This window comes from Podarcis filfolensis (genome assembly GCF_964270895.1).
Source record: "Podarcis filfolensis genome assembly, chromosome: 4".
Lineage (NCBI taxonomy): Eukaryota > Metazoa > Chordata > Lepidosauria > Squamata > Lacertidae > Podarcis > Podarcis filfolensis.
In genome coordinates this window covers 63,031,029-63,054,164 of record NC_139607.1, presented here as the reverse complement: position 1 = coordinate 63,054,164, position 23,136 = coordinate 63,031,029, and the positions used below count along the sequence as shown (strand labels likewise).

The window sequence follows — 23,136 nt, the reverse complement described above, 5'->3', positions numbered from 1 at the left end:
ATTCTTCTCCAAGGAGCACAAGGTAGAGTCATAGAATTGTAGAGTTGGGTGGGTCATTCAGTCCAACCCCCTGCAATGCAGGAATCTGTTGCCCAACATGGGTCTCAAGCCTATGACCTTGACATTAAGAGTCTCATGCTCTATCGACTGAGCTATGCCTATGGTTCTCCCCATTCTCATTTAATAATGGCCTGGTTCATGTCACTTCAAACCATAGTTTAAAACAGGCATAGGCAAACTCGGCCCTCCAGATGTTTTGGGACTACAACTCCCACCATCCCTGACCACTGGTCCTGTTAGCTAGGGATGATGGGAGTTGTAGTCCCAAAACATCTGGAGGGCCAAATTTGCCTATGCCTGGTTTAAAATAATTGCAGTGGAAAACAGCATCCAGACAAAGTTAAGGGAAAGATTCCGATCATCCACCACTGGCCATTTTGACAGGAGGGTGGAGCCTTCCACTTGTCAATCCCTAGACATCACAATCACATGGTGATCCTATCTATCTATCTATCTATCTATCTATCTATCTATCTATCTATCATTGCAGGCATGGCTTGAATTGTGCCTGCAGAGGCAGATCCTTTGTATCACCAACTTCACTTCAAGCCAGCGTTGCAAATGAATGTGTGTGCTCGTAGCAAGCTGTTTTGGAGCTTGCTATAAAGTGTCAATCCCAGCAGGCTAGCTGAAAGCGCCAATCAGCTGGTTGGTGCTGACAGCAAGGCTTGCTTGCCCAGGAACAGTGAGGAGTGCACTTTAAAGAGCTCACCTGTTCCTTGGCAGCTGTGTCTCCACACCCTGATAGTAGGTGTGTTTGGGTGTGGTTCAAGGAAAACTGCTTTTCAGGCCAAATTGGGGCCCGGCAGACTTGCGGTTCTTCAGCCCTAGTTTAATGTGATGTGTGAACCACCTCAATGTGTTGTCTGGCTATTGTTCAAAGGATAAACAAGCATCAGGAATTGTTGGAAAACACAGCATTATTGCCAAGCTGCGTAATGTTTATTTTGCTGTGTAATTTCTTCTGTAGTATATCAGCCAGTTTAAAACTTTCAGCATTGCATACTTCTACATTTTTGTTTTTTGACAGGGTGGAAGCCTAAGATAAAACGCGTTTTTGGCAAGAACAGGAATTGCAATATACATGTTTTGATATCTATCACTTCTGTTGTCCTGGTATTATTTATCTAGTGTTTTTTTCTTTCAAAATTGCAGTACAGCTACACTTCTAGATGCTACTGAATGAATTTGATGCTCCAGCTTCCATTTTATGGTGATCAACACACTGTTCAGAAATAAAATTCTGCTAAGGAACCCGCACTTTTAACAGCTGCCTGACACACATGCATAGTAGCGGCCTTCTTCCCAAAAACAATGACAACTGTGAAGGAAGAGAGTTGAAACTCTTAGATCTAGCATTATTAGAGAAACTGAAACAAAAGAGGCACTCAGTTAACTCCTCCCTCATTTAGGAGGCATTCCTTCGTTCTATTCCCTCCCTCAAATGTTTTTATTCAGCACCCACCATTGACAAAACATTTTCAAGTATTGTTTGATTGTCCAGCTTTAGTTGGGCAGCATTTGTAATACTTTAACTTTCCCACTTGAGTAGATGAATTACTTTTTCACTGGTCATTAGCATTAGCATAACTTTCTCTACAAAAACACAAGAATTCTTGGCTACATTTACATTTTGAGTAATATCAAAGCTATGAATGCATATTGGTGTTTTCTTTATGCCTCTTTCACAGCCCAGTCCTAACCACCTCCTTTTCAATTCAGCAGGGCTTACTCTCAGGTAAGTGGGATTAGGGTTGCAGCCACAGCCATTCAGGGCAATCCAAACCCAAGCTGGGCAGCAGAACACGATGGAGCCGTGTTCTGTGGCCCTGTCACTCATTCTGGTGGACACCTGCTGGCTACACAAGTCCTGGACTGGACTCAATGCTGCTAAGAGATGGGAGTGGGGTTGACTTGGAATCCAATGGATCCTTAGCTGCTGCCTCACATTTAAGGTGCATTTCAGGGCTTTCCACAGGCTACCGCTGGCAGGAAATCACAAGCAGTCCAAAAAGTAGTGTTGTCATAACCCTGCTGGCAGAACAAGGAAGAGGGAAACCTCTGCCCCATCCAATGTACACACCCAGTTCAGCACTTTGGGGGTTTGTATTGCATACTTAATCACTGACTAGTGGATGCTTTTAGTATTTTTTAAAAACTATTTTTTTGAAAAATCAAACAGAAAAATGGCACTCAAGGAGCTAAAAGCTTTTATTTGATTTTTACAAAATCCATAAAAAGGAGATCTTGCTGAAGGTAGCCACATAGAGTCTATTTTATGTAATTACAAAACCAAATTGTAAATCAAATTGTGTATGTACTTGATTGCTTTGATCCTATGTTTAACCAGAAAAATCATAATTCTATACTAAAATGAAGACCTAGGCTGCTGTTGCCTTATTCCTATGGCGTATCTTGTGAGTTGATAGTCACAGTACTTACTTTCTTTTTCTGTTCTTCATAAACAATCAGCAAACATTTTCGTGTTAATTTACATTCTCACAATTAGTACCAGGGCCACAAAGAAGTTCAGGAACAGAAATCCCCTTTCACAACTGGCAGTAATTCACAATGTGAATTATGTTCCCTATAATACATCAAGTTACCCACTGTTTTACTATATTAGGCGCAATTTTATAACCAAGTGAACCTATTTCCTTTAAATAGTCAAGCATACATAATTCCAATTAGTGTGTAACAACTGGATATAAAACAGAACAAACATACTATATGGACAATAAAGTATATTTTCAAAGGTAACACTTGTTCAATGAAAAAATGCATAGCAATATGTACAATGCTATTCAATGAAAAATATGTAATTTCAGGTGTTGGTAGTAGATTACATACTTTGTAGCAGCGGTTGCAGTTGAGTTCACATAACTCTTTCAGTGCTATGTAAGTTGAGATAATGGCTTTAACATTACATTATTTCCACAATTCTAAGATTAATTAAAATAAACCAAACACGATGGGCAACATCCAATGATGTTCACCTCCTTGTGCAATGGAAATCCACTTGTGCAACTGAACTTCCTGCTTCTCTCATCACCCTCTAGCCCCCTTGTGCACCCCAGAGCAGATTTTGGGGGCACACAGGAGGCTGCAGGGAGAGTAAGGAACCTCAGTGCATGAAGATCTCACCCTATGTACACAAAGGCACAGAATTCCTTCAAGTTAGCTGTGTTACAGTACAATGGAAGTTATTTAGTACGTTCCTTACAAACCATTTTCCTAGCATAACATATCATTAGACCACAACCTTGATTCCAAGAAGATAATTATATATCAGTATTGTTCTAAAATCTTGGGACTATATTAGAAATGTATATTTTAAAACAAGGCTGAATCAAAAATGATTTCCTAGAAAGGCGCTTTATGAAAAACCCACTATACTTTTAAATACATCTTCTGCTTGAAGAATACAACAGCCACCTTCCAAATGAAAGAAAAAGTGAGGTTTTATTTAATACCATAAATTAAGAAGTCTCTTGGTGTGCTTGCAACAGATACGTAAATGAAATGCCTCCAGAAAGGCTGCTTGCAGTAGCCTCAGAAAGGTTAGAAACCTGAATGAAAAATGGAGTGTTGGTGCTTTTTGGAGAAAAAGCTAATTGTACCCAATCCAAATTTAGATCATATGTAACGGTTGCTCCTGTTTACAGCAGAATCCAATTTGGTCAAATGTATACACATTCTGCATTATTTGCATGTTGTGATGTTCTGTCTCAACTGATTCCAACTAATTGTTCCAACTGCTTCTAGAATTCATTGTCACCAAAGATGGCTCGGGCAAGATCTTGCAAAGGAATTTGGTTTTTATTGATACTGGTCTTGCACATTCATGTGCATGCCAGCACTGGAGCAATTGCAGAAGGCAGGCTGCTCGTCACCATGGGGTTAATCTACTCCCAGGGCTTTGAGCTGCCGCTCAATCTCTTCATCAGAAATTGTGGCACTTTGGGATGCTGATGCAGATGGCATGCCTCTGGCAGCTGAAGGAGCCTTGGCCATCTATTAGAAAGAAAAATGAGGAAAAGTTACATTTAGGCAAGCAAGATGAGACACAGTAATCAAAATGATAGAACACAGAGACAAAAAGGAAGGCACTACAAAAGTCAATAAAAATGTAAGGACAGGGGCAGATTACTTTTCAAGAGCAATGGGAGATAATTTCTTCATACCTTTCCAGATATTTCAATACCAATTTCATCCAGGACTTGGTTCACAATATCCTGACTTTCCTGTTCTTCATCAGAATCATTGAAAATATCATCCAGGGTATCGTTGACTTAAAGATAAATGAAAACAAAAGCTTCATTAGAACTGTAATAGTATAATTGTTACCTTGGTCTTTCATACCACTTTTACATCCCAGCACACATTAACAGCTTTATTTTGAAGAAAAGTGAAATAAAATAATGTAAGCCATAATATATGTGGGTTTATACTGTTAGAAAGGTAAAGGGGACCCCTGACCATTAGGTCCAGTCATGACTGACTCTGGGGTTGCGGTGCTCATCTCGCTTTATTGGCCGAGGGAGCCGGCGTACAGCTTCCGGGTCATGTGGCCAGCATGACTAAGCCGCTTCTGGCGAACCAGAGCAGTGCACAGAAATGCCGTTTACCTTCCTGCTGGAGTAGTACTATTTATCTACTTGCACTTTGACATGCTTTCGAACCGCTAGGTTGGCAGGAGCAGGGACCGAGCAACGGGAGTTCACCCCGTTTAAAAGTGATTTTGGCCCTCAAGGCAGCTTACGACTTTAAACATATATAATACAAAAACAGAGCCAAAAAGCAAATCCATTAGGAGGGAGAATTTATAATTTTCCAATGCTAGCTCTGAAAGCCAATGTGCTTTTAGTTAGGGATTTAATGCTCGTTTGACTATGAATGCTCCCAAAATAAGCCAAGCTATTTCCCCCAAAGTCAAAAAATAGCTTGGCTATTCGTGACAATTTCACTAATGTTCCCTATTCTCCTGCAACCCACCAAGCTCCCTTCCATCCCACCAACCCTTCACCTGCCCCAGTAGTAGTAATAAAACCATCTGTGTACTGTCAGGAATAATCGAAGTTAACAGGCCTCCACGATCCTTGGCTTGTTTCCCAATATTTAGCCAGCAGACACCCTAGTCAGCAAATCAGGACATCAAAGCCATGATTTGAACCTGATTTCTTTTTAACAATCATAGCTTGAACCAGTCACTGTTTCCAGCTCTTGATGAACTTCTAAAGTAAAAGCACAGCCTTCTATGTGAAGATATCATGAAGAGGGAAGAATGAAAGCATAAGCTTGCGTAGCTTAAACCATGGGTTTGAATTGAATCCGAATCAAACATTTTAAAAAATCTCTATACTGGCAGATAAGCACTTACGAGGGGACACAATAGACTTGCATCAGCATGCCATCACTAGTATGCACATTGTACTCAGGCATCCAGCTAAGACAGTGTCATGGTGCAACAAGATATGGCTTCGTTATGGTGCTGGGAATAGCAGCCATTGCTAGTGCAGAATAGCAACTTCACACAGTGTTATTCTAACATAAAGGTGGGGCGAAAACAACCCAAGAATTGTCAGTTTCCGCATTCCATTATCCTCAAAGAATTTTGGCTTCCAGAGAATCAGCCATGTGAAAAACCATGTTACCTATTTTACATATGGTGGACATCTACATTATGATATTGGATCAGGCAGAGCACAGCTGGAAAGATTTACCTCACACAAGACTATGGAATAGTTTGCGGAAAGTAGCTCTTTGTGCTATTAAAGCAGTTTCATTTTTAAGATTGCAGTTTTGATAGCGTAACTGGGACAACATCCCCCATGATGTATGTATATTCTGCACCTAGTGGTTCACTTTTTAAGTGTGGAATTCCACTTAAAAAGCAGCACTGGTTAATGTTTCAGCAGTGTAATGGGTCATATGTCCTCCTGAAATCTGAATGGGCTGAGCGGGCCAAGGCTTTAGTGTTCCACATGGCTCTTCCCATGACATTAACATTGCCCCTCTATTTCTCGCCATCCATTTTCATGTTTCCTTGTCTCTATTCTCTATGTAGCCCATACCGAAGTAATAAGGAAGGCTATGAAAATGGATGTTCCTGCAATTAATAATTTCAACAAACATAGGTTAAACACAAGCTCATGAACCAATTATTAGTTTGATTTGGTGGTCTTGCCAACCCAAAAAGGAAGCAGGGAACAGTTTTAATCACTGTATGGAAAAGCATAACTTACTCATTTCTTCAGTCATTTCCATTTTCATGTTTTCTTTCTGGAAGTTCTGCATAGTTTGCAGTGTCTTTTGTGGATCCATCTTTTTATTAACAGCTTGCATTGTCTAGCAATAAACAATAACCTTTATGAATAAATGTGGCCAATGTACAGTACAGTAAAACTGCTGAACATGTCATAATATCTGAATACCTTTAAGGTGTTAGAAGAAAATAAATTCCAAGGAATACAAGTTCCCATGTAACGTGGGGTATACAACAAAACCTTTAGTCTTTGCACATCGAGAACTATCAGAAAAAGAGTAGAATGCACTATTGTGTAGCAGTCATTTCTTCATTAAATCCATCTGATGTATACATTTTCCAAAATCTAATCTGCTGGTGGGTCTTCCTGATATTGACCTGGTTTGGATGTAATACCAAATTATAATTTAGCATTACATTAACAACATCTCAGCTGGTGTTCTTCTCCCTCCAGTGCTGCCTTCATTTGTTTTCAATTAACTGCAGTTCAGTATCAAATCCAAATCCTAAACTCTGCTTAATATTAATTATGGTTTTATTGGAACAATCATACACCTTGATTTAGAATTGGCTTGTTTCTGTGAGCTATAGTTAAGACCATCAACAGTTTGTTTAAAATGGAAGTGAAAGCTTCTATCATGGCTGTGCCAGATAAGGGAAGGAGGGAGGCATGGGATGAGTCACATTGTTCATGTAACACTAAGGTATTGTTTAGCATTATGGCTGAACACAGCTATTGTGAGAAGGGTGAACCCTGTATGATTGGCGTAAAACCTCTACTCTTATGCCTACACAACTTACAATTTAGAAAACCTCTTCCTGGCCCTATAAAACTTTATCCTTCATCAAGCATGTAGTAAACCACTTGCCTCACATGACACTGACTTATATCAAGTCAGGCCATTAGTGTGTCTACCCCAGCGCTGCCTATTTTGACTAGCAGTCAGGCAGTGGATCAGGAACAGCAACAAAACACGTTTTTGTTCCCAGCCTACCACAGGGTCACCCACTGCCCATCAATTCCTCTCCTGCTGCTCCAATGACTCACTGCGAGGAAGGGTTTTCAACTTTAGACAGCATCTGCTGCTGCAGCTAAGCAGCCAATGGCTTTCCTCTGGGGCTCTCTTGAGGTCATTTTGCCTCAAAATCTCAAAAGCGCTTAAAGAAAGGGTAGGAGGAGGAAGATGTGGCAGTGATTAGCATTTACTGAGCTGCTTCAGGAGGTTTAATGCCGGTCAGCCCATACTGCTAACTGACAGTGGCTCTCTAGTGTTGTTGGCAATAGGTTTTAATCAGCACTGCCAACTTTTAACTGGAAATGTTGCAGATAAAACATGGCATCGTCCGCATGCAAGGAATACATACTACCAGAAAGCTATGTCCCCTCTCTGCGTATGAACTGGTTGGAATGCTTTTATAAACTGGAAGAAAGGGGTTCCACCAGTCCTTTAATACCACTTCACATGCCCCAGAATCAATTGGTAAAATTTTGAATTGTACAACAAACTGTATAACTTCAGAATGTGAGTGGAGGATAACTTTTTTCTCCCCCCCCCCCCACATATGCCCTAAACTATCTGTAAGCGTATCAGGTAGAAACCATCTATTCCAGCCCGCTTCCTACTGTGCTAGGTTTTCAGCTGCAGAGTTTTGTTTTGGTTTTTAATGCAGTAGAGCAGTGGTCCTCAGCCTTGGGCCTCCAGATGTTTTTGGCCTACAACTCCCATGATCCCTAGCTAGCAGGACCAGTGGCCAGGAATGATGGGAACTGTAGTCTCAAAACATCTGGAGGCCCAAGGTTGAGGAAGCCTGCAGTAGAGCATTCAAAAGCCACTTAGACCCAGTGATGAAAGCCAATAAACTGAAGCTCAATTCTGATAAGGAGGTATTGAAGGTGGATAGTTTGGGTCTAGTCTGGGTCGATGATGTACAAAATAGTTACAGACTTATTTGCAAGGTTGCCCTTCTCTACATGCTATTATGATACCCTCCTTTAATCACACATTCACAAAATTCTTCTAAGATTATTTGACAGCACAGAGAAATCAGAGTTTGAGGTAGAGTTTTCATTTTAAAATAGTGTAACAGAACATAATGGCTATGCATTTCTACCAGGAGCTGTGGAGATACTATGCTGGCACTGTTTCAAACAAGAGATGATTACATGAATGAGGTTTCTGTCTTTATAAAAAGGAGCCAAGGCATCAGAATCCAGTAGACTCTAACTGGTGAGTTTGCTGACATTCTGCTTCATCCTATTGGATCAGTTATAGGCCAATGAGAGGACACAATTCTACTCAAATTGAAATGATTGGCTATGGGGTGGGTGGGCTCTGACTGGAGCGAATAAAAGGCCAGGCTCTAGTCAATGAGACAGCAGACTAGGCTAGGCTCTGACTGTTGGTCAGTTGATGGAAGAGCTGAAAGCTGAGGTCAGACAGGGCATATCAAGGGGCTTAAGAAGCCAAAGAGAAGCCAGGAGCTAATGCCACTAATCTAGACCTGATGTTAGGTTTGTGGAGAAGGGCATGTGACTCTAGCAGTAGCCTTCAGGGGAGTTCAGCTGTCAAGCATCAGTAGGATTGCTGAGAACTTGAGGTGACAGGGATTGATAGACTCTGGCAGAAGTCCTGAGAGAAGACTGAAGAGTCAACGTAGAGGAAGAACTCAAGGACCTGACAGAAGAGTGCAAGTATAGACCTCAGTCCCTAGTTTCTAAGTGTTAACTGATAAAGACTATTATAGTGAAATGGATTTAGGTTTGGATTTGGGGTGGTGTGGGGATAGGACTGAAGTTTGCATAACTTTCCTCTTAAAAGTGGCAGGAATCCTACTGTGTTTGATACATAATTTTGAGTGACTAAAAACTAACAGTGTATACATTTTTAAGGTAACAGTAACAAAGTAAAGTTAATCACCTAGTTTAAGTACGTAGGGATGAATATATACATGCTTATTAATGTAACAGTTTTAAGTAAGATATACTATACTTTGTTTTCACTTTATATTTTGAGCTCTGTGATGTTTTGCCCTATAGCTATTGTTGGGTAAACTGAATAAAATAAATGGTATTCATAATAAAGGATTAAGGATTAAGAAAAATGAAATATAAGTCACAGCAAAGAAGTGTGAGATGTGCTTTTTTCTAAAAAAATGTTTAGGGGTACTCTCATTTTCTTACTCATATTGAAATACTGCCCCTCAGTGAGGCCAAACGTAGATTCACAAAATGTTCAGGAGTATGCATCCCCCCCAGGAAAAAGCACTGGAGATGATGATAATAAAGGTTTTGCCACAGACATCCTTACTCCTAAATTGTCACTTGAACTTAAAATATTGTGACAAAAATGAAAAATTAACTGTTTATTTGTACTTTTAGTAATATTTTTCTATAAGTTCATAACTACATAAATATTTAAGATACCAAAATGTACAAAAAAGAGAAATTTACCTTCTATTTTAAGTTCTAAATTGCTTCCAAATTTCTTTAGGAGCAGCAGAAGGACCATTGCTTAGTCACAAATTTTCACTAAGTGATTTCACATACAAGTCACTCTCTCACTAGAATATCAGGCTGTAATCACAACGTGAATTTGCAAAGCTAAAATGAAACATCCCTGTGTACTCTGCCCTAATTCCTCATATGAGCTATGGGATGCATATGTGCCAATATTCTGCACAAGTCTGTGAATCCATATAAATACAAACAAGCAATTTAGAGACTGACAGCTCAGCTGGGGGAGCAAAAGCTCTTGCATCAGCATGAGTCAAAACAGAACATCCGTAAGCTTAGTCATCCACTTTACTCATAACACTGCTTCCATACGTACACAACTCAATATAGCACTACAGTGTGCTTACCCAGCTGCAAAATGACAGTGAGGGATTGGGTCAGGATAGGAGCCACAGGCAAAAGACTCCCTAAACATTTAATTACATGGTAGTACAAATGCCTTCAGTGTGTTACATATTGCCCTTTTTTCTTTTGTGAGAAGGTATTTGCCAGCTAATCAGTTTAGTTTCTTTAGACATGCATACTCTATAAAAGCCTTGACTATTTTCACCATAAATTGCAGATTACAGTGGTACCTCTAGTTATGAACTTTATTCGTTCAGGAGGTCTGTTCTTAACCTGAAACTGTTCTTAACTAGAGGCGTGCTTTCGCTAATGGGGCCTCTTGCTGCCACTGCACCACCGGCACACGATTTCCATTCTCATCCTGGGGCAAAGTTCTCAACTCGAGGTAACTCTTCCAGGTTAGTGGAATTTGTAACCTGAGGCGTTTGTAACTCAAAGTACCACTGTACTTTATTGTTTCTCATCTCCCACTTACTGCAGTGCCAGAGGAGGGGGAAATGCACAAGCCTAAGATTTGTTCCCATCATGATAAACCACAGTTGAAACACAGATTTGTGTAAATTAAAACCAGAACTTTATTGTCAGATTTTTGCAGAGTACTTGTTGTAACTCAACCTGAGACCTGCTGGTGAAGGGCAGGTAGTAGGCCTGGGCGATATATCAATATATCACCCAGGACCAGTATGAGGAGCAGACCGTGATGTCAGCTTCACTCAGAAGTATATTACTGGTGAAAATGCTGCTATGTTTTAGACATCACAATAGATTGTGGTTTATCTCAACAGGAACAATCCTAGGCTGACATGAACCCCCCTCAAGTGAAGCTACAAGACAGAATTTAGAAGCTTTCACACCCCCCACCATTTAACTGCAGCTTATTGTTGTTGAAACCCAGCAAATTGTGGTTAATCTTACATAGTTTGTTTAAAACAAGACAACTCTGACCAGGGTTTATGACCTTGGCTTGCTTCAACAAACCATAGTTGAGATTAAGTTTCAGAAGATGATGCTAAATTGCAGTGAAAGTTTCTCATCTCCCACTTACTGCAGTGCCAGAGGAGGGGGAAATGCACAAGCCTAGATTTGTTCCCATCATGATAAACCACAGTTGAAACACAGATTTGTGTAAATTAAAACCAGAATCCTATGAGCAATATTTGGGATACTTAAGTTTGATTGCTTACCTTTGCTGTTGTTGACATTGCTCCTGCCATTTTCATCTGTGAGTTCATCAGTTTTGTTTGTGTTGACATGGATGTAACTTTTGAACTAACAGCATAGGTTCGAGTTTTCTGTTTTCGCAGTTGCACAAGCTGTTTTGCTAGAACCTTACAGGCTTCTTTGTTTCCAGTTTTAGCCATTTTCTTTATTTCCAATTCCTATTTATTAAAATGAAAACTATTTTTTAGTTTGTATTCACTTTTTATCTTCCAGCATAAATACTATGATAGTTTAATGAGTAAAAGGTGATTTTTCAAACAAATTCCTATTAGACATGCAAGAAAGCTATCTAAAGAAAAAATACAATATTTCCATAATTAAAAGCTAGGCGTACAGGCAGAAAATGGTGTTAAGGAAATGGACAAACTATCATTTACCATAACCAGTTTGGGCACTGATTGTGAAAGATGAACTAAGATTCTCCAATTACTTACCAGTTGCTTTTCCTGTCTCTCCAAAGCTACTCGATCTCTTACTATTGCCCTCTGGGTGCCTCGTAGCTCCTTATTTTGTTCTTTAATTATATCTAAGAAACAAAATATTTACAGTTAGTATAATGGATAAGAAAGTATGGTGAATGCATGCATGGTGAAAACATAAGTTTTAGGTGAAAGGTGTTTCGCTCCTAATAGCAGTATCACTGATGTCTCAAAAATAGACTACTGGAATAACTGGAAAACAGACTACTAGAATAGTGTGAGGGACGGAGGCCCAGGAGACTGCTTTCTCTGTAGCAGCCCCTCATTTGTGCAACTCTCACTTCACAGAAGTGCATCTAGCATTTTCATTGTACTGCTTATGCTGAACCTTTGAATGCAACCTCTTTACCCTAGCCTTTTGACAATTAAGGTATTTCATTTAGTGGGACGCACCTCTTTTATTCAGTTTCTGGTGTTTGTTCCATTTGGAATAGTTGTACTTGTTTTATAATTGTATATTACCTGGGACCTTACTGTAAAGGGCAGATAAGATAATACAGTGGTACCTCAGGATGCAAACGGGATCCGTTCTGGAGCCCCGTTCGCATCCAGAAGCGAATGCAACCCATGTCTGCACGTGTGCGGGTCGTGATATGCCGCTTCTGCGCATGACGTCATTTTGGCCTTCTGCACACGTGTGAGCGGCGAAACCCAGAAGTAACAGGCTGCACTACTTCCGGGTCGCCGCAGTGTGTCACCCGAAAATACTTATCCCGAGCTACTTCAACCCGAGGTATGACTGTACTTGATAGAAATACTATAGTCTTCAGTTGCAGGTAACCAATTACATGTGGGGAACAGAATCATATACTGTCTTAACTCCACAACCTACTTGTGTCCATTTGAAGGCCTGCACAGACAGTATGTGTTTAAAATCTTCCTAAAAGGATTGTTTCACATGATTGGGTATCCTGCTTTTTTAGGGTCTCAGTCAGAAGGAGAGTGTTATACACACACAGCTGCTATGCAGGCCTTCCATTTAATGCACATGGGTCATTGGTCACCTGAGACTGAAGTTGTGAATATGACTTAAACATGAATGCCCCATCTTTATTTTATAAAGACTGAAAAAAGGTTACAATGTTTTCACCATAAAATGCATAAAACCACAATAAAACCAATTCATTCTGCCTGTGGATAATTAATATGAAAGCATTCACCAAAGAAACAGGGAGATGAAACTTAACCCACACGAAAAGCTTGGCAAACTTAAAAAGGGCTTAGCAGTTTGATTTCTGCGAACACACAAACTCCAAATGATATCACACATTTTCTGTACACGTAATTTAAAAAACAGCCATACTGTTTTGAATCCACAGGAAAGCAGAGGCTTCCTCTGGATCCAACCCTGAGGAATTTTATATTTCAATTATGTATGCCCTGGAGGAAAGGAACCTTTGGATTCAACCTACTATGTTACTATTTTGACACTATCATTATTGCTTGAACATAAATTCATACTGTTGGTATTATTTGTTATCTCCCTTATTGCATTTTTTCCTATTTCAAAGATGTTCACTGTACATATAATCATAGCCAGATACATTATTAAATGAGTTACATATCAACTTAAGAAAACTGTTACTGTCTCAATGCAGTATAAGTAGACTAGTGATAAACCAATCTTCTGTGCCCAAGTACCAGCACTTGATTGTTCTCATTTTTCTACCCTTCTGATGTTACAGAAAGGGTGCTCTCCACATCACTACTTTTTGGGGAAAAGTTTCCCTTTAATTTCCCTATCAAATAAATTGTAACACAGCATAAACATAATACCACCCACAGCACAAATATTTTCTAGCCTTTTAATAAACTAGCACTTTCTTCCACATAGAAAGAGTGCAAGAATCTGAACCTTATGGAATCATAACATTCAAGCTTTCGGTGGCCTACTTTGTAAGTATATATATTTGTATTGAAATACTATTTGCAAACAGAGTTGGAATTCTCATTTCGATAAGAGGGTTGTTCCCTTAGCTATAAATTGAGAAGTTGTGTTTTATCAGATGAGAATACTTGTAATGACTTTCTAAAAGTCCTTTTAGACCACAAAGATATGACACTTTGCAGGCTGGGAGTGTTTATCCTCTTTTACTCAAAGAGAAGCAAGTGACATTCCCATGAACTAGTGGCTATGGCTTCTAGAGGGGAATGAAGTTTTTAAATTATAGGACTGCCAGTCTAGGATTACATTTATCTATTTCTTCATAATAAAAAAGTACGTTTTGTGATATATTTTTTTATGCCTGAGGCCATTTCAAAGTAGCACACAATAAAGTCAAAATAATTTATTTGGAGTTGTTCAGAAGAGAGTCAACCCCCCACCCCCGCGCTTTTACAGAGATGACTTGTCTTATTCTATTAAAAATCCCATTTCTTTTGAAAATGAAACATTCCCAAAAGTAAGTTTCCATCTTGCTTTCACAATCTTAAAAAAATCATCTAACAATAATGATAGGATTTTGTTGCTGTTGCTTCCCACAATATAGACTGTCAAAAATGAATAAAGCATGAACTGCAGCCATAGATTTATTTTACATTAATCCTTTCTTCAAAGACTCTTCTTTCCTAGATACAGTTCCAAGACATGCCAGGATGAAATGATTTCAGCATTAAGAAGTCCTGGCAGGAAACATTTACATATATGTTGAGGCATCTATACTGCCCTTATTAACTTATACAAATGCATACACAATTAGTCTCATGTAAGTACTAAATACAATGGAATGATTATCATAGGGAAAAATCAAGAGTGTTGCATGAAGAAGTTTGTACAGTGCTACCTGGGTTTATGAACTTAATCTGTTCCGGAAGTCCGTTCTTAAACCAAGGCATGCTTTCCCATAGCAGCGGGGGACTCAATTTACAAATGGAACACACTCAAAAGGAAGCAGATCATGTTCTGCTTCCAAGGCAAAGTTCACAAACCAAAACACCTACTTCTGGGTTTGCAGCGTTCTTAATCCAAGTTGTTCATAAACTAAGCTGTTCTTAAACCAAGGTACCACTGTACTGTACAGTCGGGCTTGATTTGGATTGAAATTAATACTTAAGAGTCAAAATTATGGGAACATGAGAAGTCTCAGTTGACAACTCTAAGAATTACTCTGAACTTGGGTTTGTTTGTTTTTTGTTTTGGACAAGAGAATGTGATCTGGGTATTGGGGGTTGTCAAAAAACATTTTAAGTTTTGGATTTGCAGGACTCCTGGTGCAGGTAAGGGGGGGTGTTACAGAAGGTCTTCCTTCAGAACAAAATGGGCTCAAATAGTTTCCTGACTGCCCTGGGAATGTTTTCTGTTGCTCAAGTCACTGATCCTGTTGAACACCTGGTCAATATTGGGATAGGGAACTAATCAAGTGGATAGCATTCTGAACCAGCACCAGGAATCAGCAGGTCATGAGGGGTAACAAACTGAGGCTTAAACTAGACAAAACAAATATACTCTTGGTGGGGGATGGGGTGGGGGGAGAGATAAAAATCTGGAATAGGGATTAAATGAAGTTTACAGTTTGGGACTATTCTGGATGCAGTGTTACATCTAGATGACCTCGTGGTAACAATGGCCAGATGAAACTCAATCCTAATGAATGGGTCTACAAAAATGGCTGTCACACAAAAACACTAAATGTGTTTACACCAACAAAACTTTTCATTCAATATCCCATGATAATGCAAAAATTTAAGTTCCTTGTTATTTACTCACAAGCACCTCTTCACAGATCAGAGGTAAGGAGGTGGCACTTATCTGCTTACGTCAGACAGTAAATCTAGTCCCTCTAGATGCCCGTTATCCCTATTAAACATGTTGGATTGGGATAATTGGAGTTATAGTTCAACATCTGGAAGACACTATGCTGCCTAACTCTGATTAAACAGAAGCATATACCAGAGACAGAGCAGCTTCCAGGGTATAAATACTGAGACCTTGAAACTATATATTTATTTCTGAATTTGTCAAAGAATGCCAACTTTCCAATCCTTATGACCACGCACTCACACTTAGAAGTTTTCGTCTCAGTTTATACATTTTATGTTTTCTTCCTTAAAGGTTGAACCTTGAGGTTTCAGGTAGGAACCTCTACCACAAGTAGGAAGCTGACTTATGCCATTATTGGTATCTAGCTCAGTACTATCTGCACTGTCTGATAGTAGCTCTCCATGGTCTCTCCCAGGCCTACTTGGAGATGTAGGGATTGAACAAGATCTTTGAATGCAAAGGTTGCTATCTACGCAAGCCATGGCCCTTCCCTTAAGCCCTGCTCTTTACATTGAACTCCCCACTGAGAACCATAGTGCTACACCTCATTGGCCTTCCAGAAGTGGAGCAGAAGACATACCATCCATTGAGTTCAGTTCAATTGTTCAGTTTTAATCACTACTGTTTTTCTGCTTTTAATGGGGTGGTTTATTTGGGGCAGGGTGTTTTGTTTGTTAGTGCACTTGGCCATGAGCACAACAAAGGCAGAAAATAAATTATTTCAATTAATAAATATGGAATAGCTTTCCTACCAGATATATTCACCACACATGAAAATACGTGACAGAAAAGAAATTATACCACATTCGTAGTAATAGATTATCAAGCGATCGTGTGATAGAAAACCAAACCATATGGTAACCTCGTTATCTATTCACCCTATAGCAGTCCTGTGTGACAAAAGGCTTCACAAAAGAAGCAACTCCTTCAAATTTATATCAGTGGAAAGCTGAAAAAGCCAGCTGTGCCATCAAATTTTGTACTCAAACTCTTTACCAGGCAAGTTATAGAAAATACTAAATTTATGTTTGATGCACTGCAATTACTGAGTAGTAAGACAGTGAGGCAGCAAAGCTGGCAGGACTGGGGATAAAAATTTTATACATCACTACACTACTCAGTTCCTTCAAGAGCTAATGACTGTGAGAGTTCTGAATGCTGGGAGTCATTCATCTTATCTGCTCAGAGATGTACAAACAGGAACAGGAGAGGACTCTGAAGAACATATACCCTCCTCCCAGCCATCAACACCTTTCAGGGAAGAAGAACCAGAAGCCACATGACCATTACCTGGTATTTCAGATTTGTCATTGGGGTAGCACTATCATCCAACTATACGTCTAATTTTAATATTGTGAACCACTTTGATACCCATTATGGTTGTAAAACAACATGCATATAAGATACCGTATTTTTCGCCCTATAGGACGCACTTTTCCCCCTCCAAAAATGAAGGGGAAATCTGGGTGCGTCCTATGGGGCGAATGCAGGCTTTCGCTGAAGCGTGGAGAGCGAGAGGGGTCGGTGCCCACCGATCCCTCTCTCTCTCCAGGCTTCAGGAAGACATCCGCAGCCTAGGCAACCCTGCAGGAGATCGCGCAGGGATGTCTAGGCTGCGGATAGCAGCCTGCTTCCCGGAGCGTCAGGCGCCCTGAAAGCAGAGCGCCCGGCACTTCAGGAACACATCCGCAGCCTAGGCAGTTCCCCGCAGGGCTCTCCACGCTGCGGATAGCAGCCTGCCGCCCGGCGGGCGGGGCGCCCTGAAGCAGAGCGCCCCGCGCGCCGGACAGACATCCGCAGCGTGGGGGAGCCCTGCAGGTGTTCCCCGCAGGGCTCCCCACGCTGCGGATAGCAGCCTGCCACCCGGCGGGCGGGGCGCCCTGAAGCAGAGTGCCCCGCGCGCCGGGCAGACATCGGCCAGCCCCACAAGCTCGGGGGACAGCAGAGAGGCGCAGCGCCGCCATCCCGCTGTTCCTCGACCTGGTTAGGTTTCCCCGACCTGCTTTTGGGGGGGAAATAAAGGAAAAAATTTTTTCCTCTATTTCCCCCCCCCCCCCAAAAAAAAACAACTAGGTGCGTCCTATGGGACGGAGCGTCCTATGGGACGAAAAATATGGTAAATAAAAATGTCACCTTCTCTTGAGAACCCAGTTCTAAAGAAAATGAGTGTTTTGACTCATGAATGGATGACATAGCCAACAGTAAAACACAGAGGTGGGAGATACGTAATAGTGCATGACACACACAGAAAATTCACTTAGCAGCAATGATCACACAACATTATGCTGCAATAGTCACAAAATATGCTCTTTCCCTCCCAAATATGCCTAATGCTTCAATGTAATTCAAAGCATCCCTTTGAAGTGTCTTTCTCTAAACTAAGAAAGACTTAACTTATACTTCTTTAGAAATCAGCAGTAGGTGGAATTTTTGTATAAACACACCACACAAATATAATCCCTAGGAAATATTGAAGGAACACTTTTTAATATCAACCAGTACTGCAGCAATAGTAATAAAGGGCATCATTTTGAAGAGGACACTAAGAGCTTTTGTTACATCAAGGAACCAGCTCTCTGGCAACACTGAAGCACACTGGCAGTTCCTGAGAGGAAAGAATGCTCTTGTTTTAATAAAACAATGCATCTTGTTTCCTTGTTTTTTTTAGGGCTATTGAAATTGATACAGATAAGACAGATAATTATTTATTTTTATTACATTCCTATACTGCCCTTCATCCAAGGGTCACAGGGCAGTATAAAAACACAAAAATACATAACATAGTAACCAACAAAAACAATAATCCCACACAAAGTAATTATTTATTTATTAAATTAATAGGTGGCTACATACACTCACCTATTGTAACAATTTCTCAAAATTACTGCAAAAAGCAGTTCTTAAGAACCTTGCCATACTTCTAAGGCATTCCCTGCAGCAGCTCCTTCTCCATTTGAGCAGTGCAATCGCCACTGTGTGTTCAACATGGCTTACTCCCAGGTAAGATTGCATGTGCTCACAGCTACAATCCTTCAATAACCTGGTGCTAGCAGTTCCACAAGGTGTTTTTGTGTGTGCTGCTGCTTATTAACATTGTACGTAACACTTCCACACATGATCAGGAGATGAGTCATGCATGTTCTCTCTCTCTCTCAATGCACAAACAACCACCACTGCCACCCAACAACACACACGGATTGTGCCCAAGCCTACATTCTGAGCTGCATCATTATTTTTATTTGTATTATTAAAATTCAAGCCTGATGGGCCATTTAAGGCAAAGGGCAAAGAACGCAGCGCAGAAGGCACCACGACAGCTATAGGGCAATCAGAAAGGAGAGGGAGGCGAAGTCATCATATTCTAGGGGCAAACTAGGAGCTACTAGGCTGGATCTCCTCAGCTCAGGGGCGAAGCGGGGAGCCCACAGGGGCGAGCACTCCCTGAAGTATCGGGAAATACCTCTCCAAAGGGGCGGGGGGAGCCTTGGGGTGGAGGGAAATCCCCCCCACCGTTTGCTAGGGTGCGGTGTCGTCAGAGGGCGAAGAGGGGGAAGGGCTGCCCACCCTCAAGGAAGGAAAAAGGACGCCCCACCATAGCGACCACCACGGCAGGAGATTTCCTTCGCCCGTCACTCACCGTCCACCGTCTTCTTCTTGAAGAGCGACGCCATGGCGGCGGCGGCGGCCCAGGAACCGAGGCAGGAGAGCGGGGCCACCAGGGCTCCTTCCTGCTCCTCAGGTGACCGACCAGGAAGCGGAGGCTGCCGCTGTTGCTGCCGCAAGCTCAGAGACGAGCAGGAGAAAAGCCCGCCTCCCGCCTTCGGGAAGAGGCTGAGGCCGTAGCAACAGCGGCGCCCAGTGCCGCCACTGGCGCGGAGGGCGGGGCTTGCCGTGAGGGGAGGGGCTAGAGGAGGCCGTCCCTCTCGCGAGCGGAGTCGGCTCCGCGGCCGGCCGGGCAGGAGGGGGGCGGGGAATGAGCGGCGGTTGCTCACGTGACAGCGCGCGGGCGGTGAGGGGGCCGGAACGGTTGGTAGCCGCTGCCATGACACGACCTAGTTGCAGGGGGAGGGGGGTCTTTCGAAGATGATGGCACGCCCTGAGGGTGGGAGGACGTTTGTTTTATTAACTTATTATCCATTTATTTATCTATGTACCGTCTTTCCCCTCACGCAGCAGGGTAGGGTTGTGGGGGGGGGGTTGGGGGGGAGGTGAGCGGGTAGTAGTAACCTCTACACACACACGGGGAAGACGGGCGGGTATACCTCACAGCGCCGCGCCTCACGACAACCTGTTTCCCAAGAGTGTCACCGTCGAGGTGGCAAAGCGGCCGAGCGAGAATCCCGGGCTTGAGGAAATGTAGCGCGGGAGCCTTCTCTCCCTTTCAGTCGAAGCATTTTGGAGAGTTATTTTGAAACAGATGTTTTCTTCGAGCTTTACACGCACCATCACCACCTCCACCGAAAGAAAATGGGCTGGGGAAAAAGGCATTCAGGTCACGAGTAAATTCGGGTCGGTTAAATCTTCGTGTCAGAGGCGGCTACACAGCGGTGCTTCCCGACGCCTCAACACTGGGCGCATCTGCGTGGTTTGAGGGGGCACCAAAGGCTGCCTAGCTAAATCCGAAATGCAGGGCAGGCGCCATGCCTTGCAGTGGTTTTGGGGCGCTCTTAGCATGTGGGCTGTGCCGTCTCTGTGTACGGCTGCATGTGAGCGCCTGCGTTTCCGTGTGGAAAGTAGGGAAGAGGTCGGCGAGGGTTGTACTTGAGCGCAGCCTGGGACTTGCCTGACTCCTGGAATACCAGGGAGAGACAGCTGAGTCTGCAGGTTGGAGATGGCCCCCCAAATCAGGCCCCTAATAAGTCTTTTAAAGAGTATTTTCAAATTGTAAGAAATAGCGACATTGTAAAGTACAACCTCTCACATCTGAGTTTTGTGTGGAATATGCAGATATTTTCGTAAGAAGCCAGGAGGACACATGGTACATGATTGCAAAGCCCTTCCTGATCATGTCAGTGTTAGGACACTGAGCACACCCAGTCTGGCTCCTGAGATTAGAGAAGTTTGTCATACGTGCCCTAATATAATGTCAGGCTCTCTGTTTGCTTAGAGAAGAATCTTACAGGGTAACATTTGGATATACAGGTTGTCAGGATTGGAGGAAATGATGTTCAGATCCCTTCCAGCCGTACAATTCAGTGTGGCATGCTTCATAAAGCTGGCAGATGCTGTGCAAAATGCCAAACTACTATTTGCAATTGCAGCAGTAGAGCTGTTCCAGTTTTGTGTGGTGTTCGTATTTTATATTGAACATGCTGTTTTGAATGAGCAAGATTACTTGTCTGGATTTTTAAAAATTGATGCTCATTTTGAACATGCACAGTGTCTCCTATTAGGGAATACAGTGTGGATGAGGAGAGGGACCTGCCAGCCCACCAGAGGAACCTGCCAGCTTGCCACTGAGGCTTTTGTCTGCTGCCTCCTTGCTCCATGAGTCTATACAACCAATACATTACACAACAAACCAATTGACATGACAAACCCTGTACAGCAAATAAACCAGTGTGCAGGGCACAAAATGATGGTATGCCAAAAAGCATGATCTCTGCATATTGAAAAAGGCAGTTTGGGGGGGTAAGCAAAAGTAAAATTTAAAAGATGGCAGCATAAATATTACATTTTTTCTTCTTGCTTAAATAAATTGTTTCTTAATAGGTAAAGAAAGTATGCAATACGTTATATGTAGTTATTAACTAAACAAGATCCAGATCATTGCTGAAAGAGAATTATGTTTCATGCTATAATACTCGTTACAAATCTCACACAGAACTTTGCTGTTGTAATTTCCCATTGTAATCTCATTCAGTGATGTATACCATTTCCTAAAAAATGTCATACAGTATAGTCTTGTTTTCTTTTAAGCAGTATAGAATTGATTTTGTAAAAATAAAATCAAGTTTTGTTAACAAAAAATAGTAATATTTAGTATTACTAATAGTAATTTAGCTGCCACATTCAAAATATACTAAAGAAAAATAAATACTAATTGGTGCACAGAATGTCATAATTACCTTAAAAACTACAGATAGACTGTTAAGTAGGCATCAGTGGCTACATCTTTTTCATATTCTGATATCTTGCTGCATTCTTGGTAAGAGTATCTTTCCGGCATTTTTGTTAGCCTGAGTGTCTGTTGTAGGAGAAAAGCTCTTTGTATCAGTGTTTTGTCTTCAGTGGAATTTAGAGAACAGACACTACTGCTCCATAGACTCCCATCTTCTGGCTGTTTTATCCGTCAGTCCTATTTTTAAGTCTCTTCCTTACACATAAAGCTTGTAGATCCATGTAGCTGCAACCAGGCATGATGAAGTGGCATACACTGAGGTAGCTACAATGATGAGATAAGTGGGGCAGGTCCTACTGCACATCACTTGCACTCCCATTAGAACCCTTTATTGCTGTCGTGTCTCAGACACGTAGAGCTACTCTGTGCTGACTGAAGTGCCTTGAGCGCATCATAGGCTATATCTGCATTTTCATGTAATTGTAACATGACTTGAGTCCCAGAAAGCAGCAAACTTCACATTCAAGTGAAAAATGAGTTGCTTGTTCCTAGTTCTGCACCATTTACATTCAGTGATGCCACTCACTGCATGAGGCAGTAGAGCAGTGGGTGGACAACTTTTATTCCCTGTGAAGTAAAAGTAATCCGTAGGGATTTGTGTGCTGGCAGTGGCACCCTCCTGGGCCTCCACGTCATAAATGTCTGAAGGCAGTGGAATTTCCAAGAGGATCTTCTGCCCAGAGCTTAACACCCATGAAAGTTTATGGGGAAGGAGGTGGTATTTCAGATATTTGGGGCTTGAGTCATTTATGGCTTTAAAAATTACCATGGTCAATTTGAATTAGGCCCAGAAACAAACTGATTACCAATGCAGCTATTTTGAAATAGGGTTTATGTGAGATCTCAGTGGAACCCCAGCCAGTATTCTGACTGCTGTATTTTGGACTACTTGACATTTCTGATCATAGGATTGTAGAGTTTGATCATAGAATCATAGAGCTGGAAGGGACCCAAGAGTGGTGTAGTCCAACCCTCTACTTAAAAACCTCCAGGGAAGGAGAGTCCACAAACTCTTGAGGGAGACTCTTCCACTGTAGAACAGTTCTTACTATAGGGAGTCACCTATCACCACCACATGTCTCTTTCTACTCTGGGGAGTGACAGGAATTGTTCTATGCACTGTGCCTTCCGAAGCCTGCTTAGAGTGCTCTTAAGTTCTGCACCTGCTGATCTTGCCTTCCCCTCTTGTCTACTGGAGCTTATTTGGGTGTTGTTGGGATAGTTTACAAAGGCAGGAATCTTATGGTTTGAGTACAGTGGTACCTCTGGTTACATACTTAATTCGTTCCAGAGCTCCGTTCTTAACCTGAAACTGTTCTTAACCTGAAGCACCACTTTAGCTAATGGGGCCTCCTGCTGCTGCCGCGCAAT

General features: G+C 41.7%; 1 protein-coding gene and 1 long non-coding RNA gene across 2 annotated transcripts; one reads left to right on the top strand and one right to left on the bottom strand.

The window, feature by feature from the left end:
* Positions 1-2,253: 2,253 nt before the first annotated feature.
* CHMP2B (charged multivesicular body protein 2B) lies at positions 2,254-19,542 on the bottom strand. The gene is made up of 6 exons (XM_083611754.1): positions 19,282-19,542; positions 11,840-11,931; positions 11,369-11,563; positions 6,306-6,408; positions 4,245-4,351; positions 2,254-4,074 (listed from the first exon to the last, which is right to left on the bottom strand). Exons 1-6 carry the CDS (start codon positions 19,313-19,315, stop codon positions 3,961-3,963), a joined length of 645 nt encoding a protein of 214 aa, XP_083467880.1. The 5' UTR covers positions 19,316-19,542; the 3' UTR covers positions 2,254-3,960.
* A 122-nt stretch (positions 19,543-19,664) lies between these two features.
* On the top strand, positions 19,665-21,275 carry LOC310761628. Its single transcript, XR_014547598.1, has 2 exons — positions 19,665-19,821; positions 21,025-21,275. It is a non-coding gene; the product is annotated as an uncharacterized lncRNA (long non-coding RNA).
* The last annotated feature ends 1,861 nt before the right edge of the window (positions 21,276-23,136 follow it).